The 13,766-nt window shown below is 44.1% G+C and overlaps 1 protein-coding gene across 4 annotated transcripts in view; it reads left to right on the top strand.

Annotated features, from left to right (window-relative positions):
* CPNE5 (copine 5) overlaps positions 1 to 13,766 on the top strand; it is a 203,236-nt gene that overhangs the window by 169,342 nt on the left and 20,128 nt on the right. For all 4 annotated transcript variants that reach the window (XM_056818145.1, XM_056818148.1, XM_056818146.1 and 1 more), the window contains 2 exons: positions 1,859 to 1,912; positions 8,336 to 8,397. In XM_056818145.1, coding sequence (XP_056674123.1) covers positions 1,859 to 1,912; positions 8,336 to 8,397 — 116 coding nt within the window. The remainder of the gene's footprint in view (positions 1 to 1,858; positions 1,913 to 8,335; positions 8,398 to 13,766) is intronic.

The raw sequence follows: 13,766 nt of genomic DNA, 5'->3' as shown, positions 1-13,766 counted from the left end.
AGACCACCGAAAGGCAAGGGCTAGACAAATAAGGTTAAGCTCTTTCCTTCCTTCCTTCCTTCCTTCCTTCCTTCCTTCCTTCCTTCCTTCCTTCCTTCCTTCCTTCCTTCCTTCCTTCCTTCTTTCCTTCTTTCCTTCTTTCCTTCCTTCCTTCCTTCCTTCCTTCCTTCCTTCCTTCTTTCCTTCCTTCCTTCCTTCCTTCCTTCCTTTCTTCCTTCCTTCCTTCCTTCCTTCCTTCCTTCCTTCCTTCCTTCCTTCCTTCCTTCCTTCCTTCCTTCCTTCCTTCCTTCCTTCCTTCCTTCCTTCCTTCCTTCCTTCCTCCTTCCTTCCTTCCTTTCCTATCTCTGTTTCTGCCTCTCTCTCTTTGTCTCTTTCTTTCTTTCTCTTCTTTCTTTTTTTCTTTCTTCCTTCATTCCTTTCTGTCTTTCTTGCCATGATGAATTTTTAAAAATAATATTTTATTTTCCTCAAATTAGATGTAAAAAAACCAACTTTTAGCATTGGTTTTTTAAATGGTGGGGAGATACTAAGTGGCTCAGTGGATTGAGAGCCAGAGCTAGAGACAGAAGGTTCTGGTTTCAAATCCTGACTCTTACTGCTCTTCTGCCTTGGAATCAATACTTAGTATTGATTCTAAGACAGAAGGGAAGGATTTTGAGAAGAAAATAAAGTAGCATATAGTATGAATTAAAAAATAGACTCATTTCTTTTTCTTAACCCCCTACTTTCTGTCTTAGTTTCAATTCTTTTTTTTTTAAAAACCTTTACATTCTTAGAATTGATACTAAGTACTTATTGGTTCCAAGGCAGAAGAGTAGTTTGGGCCAGGAAATAGGGTTCAATGGCTTGCTAAGGACCACACAGCTAGGAAGTGTCTGAGGTCAAAATTGACCCAGGATCTCCTGACCCCAGGCCTGTAACTCTATCCACTGTGCTTCCTAACTGCCTCTGGACTTGTTGGTGAGGAACTTATTCTATCAAGACAGATTGGTTTGTGCTTTGAAATTTATAGTCTTAGAGACCTGCCTGGGGCACTAAGCTTAAGTGACTTACCCAGGACCATACAGCCAGGGTAGGGTAGAGACAGGATTTGAATCCAGGTCTTCTTGCCTCCGAAGTCAGCTCTGTGGCCACTTTACCAGGTTGTCTTCTGGGTGTGATTTTAACAATGAATGCAGCAAGAGTTGCAAGGAGTTTTGGGGGAACTCAGTGAAAGCTTCATGGATGGAGTGGCATTTGAGCTGGGCCTTGAAGGGTGAGAGAATATGGAGTAGGAAGCCTGGGAAAGTAAGCTCAAACTATAGAGGAAGAAATGAAATGCCTCCTGGAAAGGGAACTAGATTTGAATCCTAGCTCTGTCATTTATCACCTGTGTGACCCAGAACAAGTCCCTAGACTCTATGGACCTCAGTTTCTTCATCTAGAAAATGAAGAACCTAGCCTAGATAATTTCTAAAAATTCTTCCAGCTTTAGATCTATGACTTAATGAACCTAAGTCACTTCATCTCTCTCAACTTCAGTCTCTTTATTTGTAAAATGGTGGGATTGGACTAGATGGCTTCTGAGGTCCTTGCTGGCTTTAAATCTATGACCTGGTGGTCTTTCAAACATGGTACATTGGTGATAGCTGAGAAAGACCCCACTTGACCCAGAGGTGCATTGAGGAGTGAGTGATGAGGTTCTCTAACTGGGGAGCCTCATGGTCTTTCAAAGCCTGGGTTCTATTCCCCCCTTCCCACAAATGCCCCATATGCCCTATCCTTGGGAGGTGGTGAAACGGGAGCAGATAATTTCCATGCCCTGCAGGGTGACTCTCTGGCATCTCCCATCTGACACTCCAATTCTTCTGTCCTTCAGGTGGTAAACCCGAAAAAGAAAATGAAGAAAAAGAAATATATGAACTCTGGCACAGTGAGTCCCGCTTTCTCCCCTGACCCCATCCCTCATCTTTCTCCCCCAGGGACTGAGTGAAGACATTCTGCTTTCTGAACTGTGTCAAGTGCCAAGTGGCCCTAGTGTGCAGAATGTGGGAGCTAGAGCCAGGGAGGATGGGAGAAAGGCGGGGGCGGAGGGGGGAGGAGGTGCCAATGGAGCAACCTCCCAGGAGATGACAGAGACAACCAGCAGCCTGTTTCAGGATGAAATTTGGACAAGAAAAACTCCCACGGGGGCTCCTCAGTAATCTGGGATCCAACTAAGCTGTCTCTACATCTGTTCGACACAGAGCGACCCAGGAGGGGACCTGCTGGGCACATGGAGATGCTTCAAAGGGACTGGGGGAGGATCTCTGGGAAACCAAGAACTCTGGGGGATCCCAACTGGGGGAGGGGGCAGCTCTTAAAAGTCACACAAAACAAGTCAGGAACTACATCCCCTCCCCATGGGTGGTCTTGTATGAAGCCATGCAGTAGGTCCCCTTCCGGAAATGCACTGAAAACTTAGTAATCTCGCCTAATTAGCTATGAGCCCCACTTACTAATTTGTGTGTGTGTGTGTGTGTGTGAGTGTATGTGTGTGAGGTGGCCTTATTGCTTGTTGTCTCCTGAAGTAGTGAGTTCACTGGAAGGGCTCACTGAATCACCGAATTTTAGAGTTTATGGGCTCTCTGAGGACATCTAGGCCAATCCATAGCAGAATAAGAATTTCCTCTACTATATACTCAAGACATAATCATCTAGCCTCCTATTGAAGACCTCCAGTGAAAGGCCACCCACTGCTGCCCCAAGGCAGCCCATTCCTTGTTTTTAGAAAAATTAAATTAAATTTTTTTCAATTAACTAAAACTAATTTTCTCTCCCTTCTAACTTCCCTCTCCATTAAAAAAAAGAAAAGCACAACTCATGTAACAAATATACATAGACATTATATGTAACATGTTTTTTTTGAACCTTAAAACACTATATAAGTGCTAGCTTTTATTATTATCAATAGCCTCCCTAGACTTCAGGTTCCTTTTCAGTAAAATAAGGGGGTTGGATTTGATGACCTTTCAGGTGTGGTCAAGCACTGGATCCCAAGTCCTGTGACCCTTCTGGGACTGAACAGAACAAATCTACTTCCTCCGCTGGTCACAGATCTTTAAATAACTTGAATACCTCTATTATGCCCCCCATGAGTCTCCTCTTTTCTAGGTTAAACATTCCCAGAGCCTTTAGGCAGTGCTTAGATGGCCACTTGAGAGCATGATGTAGGACCAAAGGACAGAAGTTTCAGAAAGGCAGATTTAGGGCTGGTGTAAGAAAAAAGCTCTTGTTAGGGAGGTCCTATTGTGAAATAGGGTGCTATGGGGAAGTTGTAATAAAAGTTCATATTCATATAGACATTTTAAGGTTTGCAAAGTGTTTTAAAAATATTATCTCATAGGGGTAGCTAGGTTGCTCAGTGGATAGAGAGCTAGGCCTAGAGATGGGAAGTTCTGGGTTCAAATGTGGTCTGAGACACTTCCTAGCTGTGTGACCCTGGAGAAGTCACTTAACCACCATTGCCCAACCCTTACCACTCTTCTGCCTTAGAACCAAGACACAGTATTGACACTAAGAGGGAAGGGAGAAAAAATACACACACACACACACACACACATGTATGTATTTTTTCCCTCATTTGACCCTCACACCAACCTTGGGAGGTAGGTCCTATTATTATCCTAATTTTACAGTTGAGGAAACTGAGGCAGCCAGCAGTTAAGTGACTTGCCCTGGGTCACACAGCAAATGACTGAGGCAGGATTATGTATTCAGGTCTTTCCTGATTCCAGGGCTAGTGCTCTGTCTACTACCTCACCTAACTGACATTGGGTTGTTCCTGATTGGACAACTCCAAACAGCAGCTGACAGGGGTGGACTCTTATTGGAGATTGTTAAAGGAATTCCTCATCAAGTCCAAGCTACACTACATGTGTTCTCAGCCCTCTTTTCTACCTCATATTCCATATATAGGGCTGGGGGCTGGGGAGGAGGGAGCCGTTTGCATTAAATGACTTCTGAGGTCTCTGAGATTCTGGGTTTCTTTGATAATGTGTCCATATAGAAGTAACCCTGGCTAATGACTTACAATTGAAAGTTCTACCAGATCTGCCTAATAAACAGAGGAAGGTATCCCCTCAAACATCAGAGTGCCTTGAAAAGAACTGTTCAGGGGCAGCTACGTGGCTCAGTGGGTTGAGTCAGGCCTAGAGATGAAAGGTTCTGAGTTGATTCTAAGACAGAAGGGTAAAGGTTAAAATTTTTAAGAAGGAAGGAAGGAAGGAAGGAAGGAAGGAAGGAAGGAAGGAAGGAAGGAAGGAAGGAAGGAAGGAAGGAAGGAAGGAAGGAAGGAAGGAAGGAAGGAAGGAAGGAAGGAAGGAAGGAAGGAAGGTAGGAAGGAAGGAAGGAAGGAAGGAAGGAAGAAAGGAAGGAAGGAAGGAAGGAACAAGGGAAGGAGAGAACAAAGGAAGGAAGGAAGGAAGGAAGGAAGGAAGGAAGGAAGGAAGAAAGAAAGAAAGAAAGGAAGGAAGGAAGGAAGGAAGGAAGGAAAGAAGGAAGGAAGGAAGGAAAGAAGGAAGGAAGGAGGAAGGGAAGGAAGGAAAGAACTGTTTCCTTTATGTAGGTCAAAGGTCTTCCCTGGATCATTCCTTATATTCATTTAGCTACTTGGCCAGTCCTTCCTTCCTCTGTAGAGCAAAGATGAATTGCTGACCAGCACCTGTCCCTGGTGTCATAAATCCTGAACTTGCAGACCCTGTGCCTTACAGTAAGTAGATTCTTGCTGAATGAGAAGGAATAGGAATTTTCCTGAGTTTTAGGTAAGGGTATCTTTAAACAGAGCTCTTGGAGAGAAGGATTTCGTTTTGTCACACACACACACACACACACACACACACACACACACACACACACACACACACAGAATCATCCATTTCATGTGGGTGCTGAAAGCCATCCCAGAAAGGACAATGGAGTAGATGGTATGAAGACAGACTAAAAAGAATAGCTCTCTTCAATTTGGGAGAACGGAGATCAGGAAGGAAAGAAACTGGAAAAATGAAGATGAAGGTTCAGATGGAGGAGAGGAACAGGCCCCTGGTCACCAGATTCTGTGATGGGGTACTGGCAGAGTTACCCCCCAAACTTGAAAGAGGCCAATTTTGAATGAGTTCAAAAGTTAGTAGGAGGTAGAAGGAAGCCCTTACTCTGAGATGTGGAATAGGCTGAGAATATTAGTAGATGTTAAGACATGAATAGTATGTTATAATGGAGGGAGAATTAGCCTCAGATTCAGGAAGATTTGGGATCAAATTCTGCCTTTGAAACAAACTTGTCCTGAGAAATTGATTTCAGTGCTCTACGTGACTTTCTGAGATTAAGGGATGCTGGCCTGTCTTAGTAGAAGGGAGTTCTCATGTTACTGAAATCTCAGGTCTAATCCCCTTCCCTTAAGGCATAAATTCCTGGTAGGTTTATAAAGGGGTACCTGGGGCTCATCCCTAGTCAGTGAGGGTGAAATCAGAGAGATTATCCATATCCGCCTATACCCAGTCCTGGTTGGCTCATGCCAGGCATAAAAACCTAGGTTTGGGGACCTACCAGCTAATGCAGACTAGTACTTTATTTAAACAAATGTTTTTTAATTTTTTTTTCAAATGAAGATCCACTTTCTCTCTTTCCCATGATTCTCCCTTCTCCCTTCTCTCTGCACCCTTCTCCACCCCCCCACTTCCAAGAAAGAAAGAAAAACAAAAGTCCTATTCCAAACATGTATAGTCAAGCAAAATCAATTCCCACATTGGCCATATCCAAAAAAAATATGTCTCAATGGAGGTGGGGAGCCTATTTCATCATAAGTCCTCTGAAACTATGATTGTTCATTGTTATTTTCAGAGGCGATCAGAGTTCCTAGATTTTTCAAAGTTGTCTTTACTATATTGTTGTCACTGTATGAATTATTTTCCTGGTTCTGCTCACTTTACTCTGCATTAGTGTATAGAAGTCTTCTTCGGTTTCTCTGAAAACACGCCTTTCTTTATAATTATAATTTTTAAGCACTTTCATTAGTGACCCATTACATTCATATGCCATAACTCATTCAGCTGTCCCCCGACTGAGAGGTATCCCCCTCCACTTTCTAATTCTGTAGGGCAGAACTTTCCATGGGTTTCCTTCTCAAAAAGTTTGAAACTACTGTATTTTGGACTTGGACAATTTTATGCCCACTAATAAGTAAGCAGCTAGTTGGTGCAGTGGATAGAATGCCAGGCCTAGAGTCAGGAAAACTCCTCTTTCTGAGTTCAAATTTGACCTCAGCCACTTACTAGCTGTGTGACACTGGGCAAGTTACTTAACTTTATTGGTCTCAGCTTCTTCCACTGTAAAATGAACTGGAGAAGGAAATGGCAAATCACTGTAATATCTTTACCAAGAAAACCCCACATGGGGTCAGAGAAAGATGGGTTCAACTGAAATTACTGAACAAGTAGTAAGAGGTCAAAATGGAGAAGGGTGTGTGTAAGGGGAGATGGAGAAAGAAGGTGTATTTAAGAGCAAGGGCAATAGGGGCCAGCTGGGTGGCTCAGAAAATTGAGAGCTAGGCATGGAGCTGGGAAGTCCTAGGTTCAAATCTGGTTTCAAATATTTCCTAGCTATGTGACCCTGGGCAAGTCACTTTAATTATCATTGCCTAGCCCTTTCCACTCTGCCTTGGAAGCAATATACAGAATTCATTCTAAAACTGAAGCTAAAAGTTTTTTTTTTAATTAAAAAAGAAAGAGGATAATAGCAGGGAGGGAATAGTTATAAAAGTAAAGTAAATTTCCTAAGCTCAAAGAAGGGATGGAGAGAGAGAGAGAGAGAGAGAGAGAAAGAGAGAGAGAGAGAGAGAGAGAGAGAGAGAGAGAGAGAGAGAGAGAGAGAGAGAGAGAGAGAGAGAGAGAGAGAGAGAGAAGGGGAAAGGGAAAGAGGAGAGGGGGAGAGACAGATTGAGACAGGGAGACAGAGAAAGACAGACAGAAACAGAGAGGGGAGAGAGAGAGGGAAAGAAAGAGAGATATGGAGACATGGAGAGAGAGGGGGAGAGAAAAAAAGAAAGAGATGAGCTGTAGAAAGGACAGAGAGGAGAAAGAGGGAGAGGGAAAGGAAGAGATGGGAGGGAGAGAGAAAAAAGAGAGGGAGAGACAGGAGGGAGAAAGAGATGAAGAGATGGAGAAAGGAGGGAGAGGAGAGAAAGGGAGAGGGAAAAGAAGAGGTGGGGTAGAGGCGGGGAGAAAGAGAGAGAGAGAGAGAGAGAGAGAGAGAGAGAGAGAGAGAGAGAGAGAGAGAGAGAGAGAGAGAGAGAAGGGGAAAGGGAAAGAGGAGAGGGGGGAGAGACAGATTGAGACAGGGAGACAGAGAAAGACAGACAGAAACAGAGAGGGGAGAGAGAGAGGGAGAGAAAGAGAGATATGGAGACATGGAGAGAGAGGGGGAGAGAAAAAAAGAAAGAGAGGGAGAAAGAGATGAGCTGTAGAAAGGACAGAGAGGAGAAAGAGGGAGAGGGAAAGGAAGAGATGGGAGGGAGAGAGAAAAAGAGAGAGGGAGAGACAGGAGGGAGAAAGAGATGAAGAGATGGAGAAAGGAGGGAGAGGAGAGAAAGGGAGAGGGAAAAGAAGAGGTGGGGTAGAGGCGGGGAGAAGAGAGAGAGAGAGAGAGAGAGAGAGAGAGAGAGAGAGAGAGAGAGAGAGAGAGAGAGAGAGAGAGAGAGAGAGAGAGAGAGAGAGAGAGAGAGGAATTTGATTAAATCCTGGGCTACACTCAGCTGGGGGGTTACCCCCCACAGTTTATAAAAATATCCTTCCTCTCTCTTTGCCTGTTGAATTCTTGTGACTCTTAAAGAACTCAACTCAAATGGCTCCTCCCCCCCCCCATCCAAACCTTTTGTAATGACCTCCCCTATTCATCTCATTCATTGTCTCCTTCTCTTGGATATACTTAATCATGCATTATTGTGTCTAATATTAATCTGCATTATGGTTCGTCCGCTTTCTAAGCTATAAACCTCACCTTCTGAACCACCCCCATGTGTTTGCACTCAGGTGGTCCTCATTAATGTCTTTTGGATTAAATTGGATTGAACCAAAAGTGAGGGAGGACCTAGATGCATTATCCCCCTCTCCTGCCCCCCCCCCATTAGAAATGAGGGCAAGGCCTGCTTCCCTTCTGTATTTGTGTCTCCCACTTCTAGCCCAGTGCCTGGCGTATGATAGATTCTGACTCAAAATTTTTTAACTGGGGGGAAAAATTCCAACCACCCTTTGCCCGATTTCAGCCTTCCCTGTGGTGACATTCATCGTGGCTAATGGATGTTCTGTCTTTTTTTTCCTCCAAGGTAACACTTCTTTCCTTCGCAGTGGAATCGGAATGCACGTTCTTGGATTATATCAAAGGAGGGTGAGAGAAGGGCTCATCTGGGCTCCTTATGTGCTGGACATAAAAGCCATTTGAGTTCCCATACGCATAGTTCCCAGATATCCCCCACATGCATTAGGGTCTATATGACTCTGGGCCAGGGTGGCCCCTTCCACCACTAGCCTGATCCTGAAGGACATCCTCAGATGCTTGGGAATTGAAGAGCCCTGCCCTCTTTTTTAAACCCTCACCTTCTGTCTCAGAATCAACACTGTGTATTGGCTCCAAGGGAGAAGAGTGGTAAGGGCTAGGCAATGGGGATCAAGTGACTTGCCCAGGGTCACACAGCTAGGAAGTGTCAGAGGCCAGACTTGAACCCAGGACCTCCCGTCTCCAGACCTGGCTCTCAATCCTCTGTTAGTTTCAACAGAGGGCTTCACTAACCACTGGGTCCCTGGAAGGTAGGCCTATAAAGCAACAAGGATGGCTTCCCAGTTTGGAGCCACAAACAGTAGGAGAGGACACAGCTAGCAGGGCTCAAGGAGAAGAAGGGGGTCAGGAAGTTAAGCAGATAGTATAGTAATTACAAAATATGCAGTTATCAGGTCTAGGAGAAACAGAGGGTCAAGAATACAGACAGACAAAACAGGAATAAAGGAGGTCTCAGCAAAGGCAAGGGCCATCTCTTGGACTTAGGGAAACTTGGAGTTTAAGTCCAACTTTTATTTTTTAGGCTAACAGGGTTAAGTGACTTGCCCAAGGTCACACAACTAGAATTTGAACTCAGGAAAATGAGACTTACTGACTCCAGGCCCAGCACTCTATCTATTGTGCTACCTAGCTGCCCTCAAATCCAACTTCTGAAACATACTACTTGTGACCCTGGGCAACCATCAAGGACAGGGGTTCTTTACTGGATGGGGTCTCTGGATAGATTTCAATGTGCTTGATGGAGGAAAAAAATTACATCTTTATTTTCTCTAAGCTCTAAACAAAATTTTGACCCTGAGCAAGTCACTTAAGTCTGTCTGCCTCAGTTTCCTCATCTACAAAATAAGCAAGAAAAGGACATGGCCAACCACTCCAGTGTCTCTGCCAAGAAAATTCCAAATGGGGTCACAAAGAGTTGGACACAACTGAAATGACTGAATAACAAAAATCCCTAAAATTTAGGGGGCAGCTGGGTGGCTCAGTGGATTGAGAGTCAGGCCTAGAGACAAGAGGTCCTGGATTCAAATCTGACCTCAGATACTTTCCAGCTGTGTGGGTCTGGGCAAGTCACTTAACCCCCATTGCCTAGCCCTTACCACTCTTCTGCCTTGGAGCCAATACACAGTATTGACTTCAAGATGGAAGTTAAAGGTTTAAAAAAAAACCCTAAAATTTAACATTTCCTTCAATTATATTAAAAACATTAATCTGGAAAAGAATCCACAGGGTTCACCAGAGGTCAAGGAAGAATGAAGGCATTGAGTGCCCAGATAAAGGGATCATAGATCTAGAGGGAAGCTTGGAGGATTTCTAGTTATAGTTTCATAAATTTAGTACTGGAAGGGATGAACCTCAGAAGCCATCCAAATCCAATTTCCTCATTTTATAGATGAGGAAACTGAGGTCTTTGACTGTCATTACCAGACAGCCAAAGGGATCCATGATACAAAAAAGGTTAAGAGTCCCTATTCTAAGATGATGTTACAGATGAGTTTCTGACCTGCATTGGTGAAATGTGTTTCCACCCTAGGAGTTTCCTATTTGGTGAAATCACAGTAAGAAAATGTAGCAGTCCAGCCCATATGTATAATTAAGATGCAAGGATTGTGTGTGGGCACATGGCCATTCTGCTCATGGCAATGAACTCTGTTCCCAGCATGGCTAAGGTTATGGCGCGAAATCTTGCTTCCCTTTGTCTTACCCACCTGGGATAAAACCCCGCCTTCACCTTGTCCTGATTTGCAATTATCCAATGACAATACACTGTGTAATACATCAATATGTATTGGGTACATTTACATGTCAAAGAGATTAAAAAGAGCTCACAGCCATCTCCATCTCTCAGAGACCTCATAGGATTACTTTAACTCTATCTCTTCTCTTTCTCTCTCTCCTCTTTATCTCTCACCTGAAACCTGGCCTTCAGCCATGTGTCTTTCTTTTCCAATGGGAATACCTAGCACTCTCTAATTCTACTCTGTTTATTTTCCCAGCTAAGCTACATCATCCTCTGACCGGTGTAGTGTTAGGTTTGGATCACTGGACGAAAATTAGCCTTTCTGAGAGGTCCACTGATGGGAGCATGGCTGCGGCTCTATTGTAATTAATAAGGTCTGGTCTCTGACTCATTTCTGACATCTCAAACTTGGCTCCCTCACGCCCTTCGCGGAATCCTAAAATTCTATCCTTTCTCTATCTTTCTTACCTTGTGGCTTCTTGCTGGCAAGAGGCTACAGAAAAGATAAAAAACAACAACAACAAGAAGCAAACAAACAAACCAAACCAGTAATAACAGAAGAAGAAAAAAAAACAACTCTAGAAAAGCAGGGAGTCAGGAATCAATAAAAAGAAAGGCAAGAAAATCACCAGGAGTGGCAGTTAGGTGGCTTAGTGGATAGAGCACTAGGCCTGGAGACCAGAGGTCCTAGGTTCAAATCTAGCCTCAGACACTTACTAGCTGTGTGACCCTGGACAAGTCACTGAACCCCCATAGCCTAGCCCTTATCACTTTTCTGCCTTGGAACCAGTACAGTAAGATGGAAGTTAAGGGTCTAAAAAACAAAAACAAAAGCATGGAATTCACATTGAAATAATAATTTTCTTGGCCTCAATTTCCTTATCTGTAAAATGAGGAAATTGGACTGGATAGCTTCTGAGGTCTCTTTCAGTTCTAGATCTGCCAAAGCTCTCTCTAAATCTATGATCCCTTTATCTGGGCACTAAGTACCCTTATTCTGCCCAAAATGCCCCATTCTGGTCCTTTATCTGAAATTGACCTCTCTGAGCAGCAAACACCCCAAAGCTCTAGTCCTTTCCCTTCCCTCCTGCCCAGGTCAAAATAGAACAGTTAATAACAGTCCCATCATCAAAATGCTTTCCTAGCCATACCTGTCCTCCCTGCCTCATGAGGGAGCAGTTAAAAGTGAGAAGGCTTCAGATCATAGATCTGGTATTAGAAGGGACATCAGGGGCCACCTAATCTAACCCTTCATTTCACAGATGAAGAACTGAACCTCTGCGAGAGTCTATAATTCCCCTGAAGTCAATACAGCTAATAAATGGCAGACCCAGGATTCAAACCCAGGTCTTCTGGCTCCAAATTAGACTTTCCTGTTCCCATGCAGCCTCAAATCCAGTTTCTCAGGAGTATAGAATGTTAGAGCTGGCATATTAGATTTTAGAGATCATCTGCTCCAAAGGCCCCTGATGGAAGCTGAGGGCTAGAGGAAAAGTAACTTACCTAAAGTCAAACGGCTAGTAAATGACACTCTAGATTCAAACCAGTCTTTTGTTTCCAAATCAGCTGTTTTTACTAGAGTCCAACAGACAAGGTTGTTCAGTCATTTTTTAAGTCTTGTCCCATTATTTGAGACCCCATTTGGGGTATTCTTGGCAAAGATATTGGAGTGGTTTGTCTTTTCCTTCTCCAGCTCATTTTACAGATGAGGAAACTGAGGCAAACAAGGTAAAGTGTTTTACCCAAGATCACCCAGCTGGTCTGAGACCAAATTTGAATTTGGGAAGATGAGTCTTCTTGATTCCAAGACCAGTGCTCTGTCCACTGAACCACCCAACTGCTCTCAACAGGCGTGGTGAGCTGGACAAAGCTGCTACCCCTGGCACTGTTGGAGGTCTCAGACATCAATTTTCCCCCTGTAAAATGAAGGAGTTGGAATAGATGATCTCTAAGGTGCCTTCCAGCTCTAAGAGCCTGTTTGCCACATCCAGGGCCTGCCCAGGCATGGGGTAATATGGCGTTATCATCTTGGGCTTTCTTTCCCTGATTCCCCACGGACAGCACTTCCTCCTGAGTCTCAGCATCCTCCTTGGCTGGACCCTTGGGAGGCAGAGTGTTGGCAGGCTTGGAAAGGATGCCAGCCCAGCAGTCCAGCTTTGTTGCCTTACACCTCACCCATAGGAGGGATTCTAGATCCTAGAGGAAGACCTTAAAAGTCATCAACTCCAGCCCCCTCGTTTTTACAGATAAGGAGACTGAGGGGCAAAGATGTTCATTGGCTTGACGGTGTTGATTCTCCAACCATCTTTCCATTATACCGTGCTGCCTCTGACGTTACAGAAAAGCTTCTGCAACTAGACATCCATATCCTATCAGGGTTCCCATATGGACTTCATTAAATCATAAAATTTAGAGGTAGATGGGACCTAAGGGGCTCTCTGGTTCAATGGTATCATTTACAGATGGGAAAATAGAAACCTAGAAAAGAAAGTGGCTATCTAACATGATAACCTGAATAGACAGATGGTTCTAAAGTCAGAGGACTTGGGTTTGAATCCCAGCTCAGTTATCTGTGTGACCTTGGGAAAGTCAATTGACTTCTTTGGGCATCAGCTCCCTCATCCATATTGGACATGGTGGCCTTTGGTCAAGTTCCTTTTTCATTCTTTTTAAAACTCTCACCTTCTATCTTAAAACCAATACTGTGTATTGGCTCCAAGGCTGAAGAGCGGTAAGGGCTAGGCAATTGAGGATAAATTACTTGCCTAGGGTCATACAACTAAAAATAGCCTGAGTTTAGATTTGAACCCAAGACCTCCCATTTCTAGACTTAGCTCTCTATCTACTGAGCCACCAAACCACCCTTCAGATCACCAATCTTTCAACTTTGTCTAGCTTATCCCTCTCACATCTGAAACATGTAAGTGTATAAGATCAGTGCCCAGACTTGTAGTTGAGAGAAGCTATTCAGTCTTTCTTTCCTTCTTTCTTCCTTTCTTCCTTCCTTCCTTCCTTTCTTGTTAATTCCAAGGCAGAAGAGTGGTAAGGACTTGGCAATGGGGGTTGAGTGACTTGCCAGGGTCACACAACTGGGAAGTATCTGAGGCCAGATTTGAACCCAGGACCTCCCGTCTCTAGACCTACCTCTCAGTCCCACTGAGCCACCCAGTTGCCCCTCTCCTATTTCTTTCTGAAGGCACTAGACCCAGTGCCTTGAGTGTGGCCCCTGGGTTGAGTTGACCTGGTCTCAACCCCTTCTGAAATACAAGGTATGTGGTCTTTTTCTTGAGACTAAGCCCATCTAATTTAACCCTGACCATGACCGTGACTGGACCACACACTCCAAACCTAAATTAATGACCTGGTGCCTCTCACATATTAGGTACTTAATAAATACCTGTTGATTGATTGATTGACTGACCCCCCCCCCTTCCTGGACTGTAGCCCCAAGCCTGAATGTTAA

Source organism: Monodelphis domestica, chromosome 2, assembly GCF_027887165.1.
Source record: "Monodelphis domestica isolate mMonDom1 chromosome 2, mMonDom1.pri, whole genome shotgun sequence".
In the NCBI taxonomy this organism is placed as follows: Eukaryota; Metazoa; Chordata; class Mammalia; order Didelphimorphia; family Didelphidae; genus Monodelphis; species Monodelphis domestica.
The sequence above is the reverse complement of the archived record's forward strand: the minus strand, read 5'-3'. Positions and strand labels throughout refer to the sequence as shown.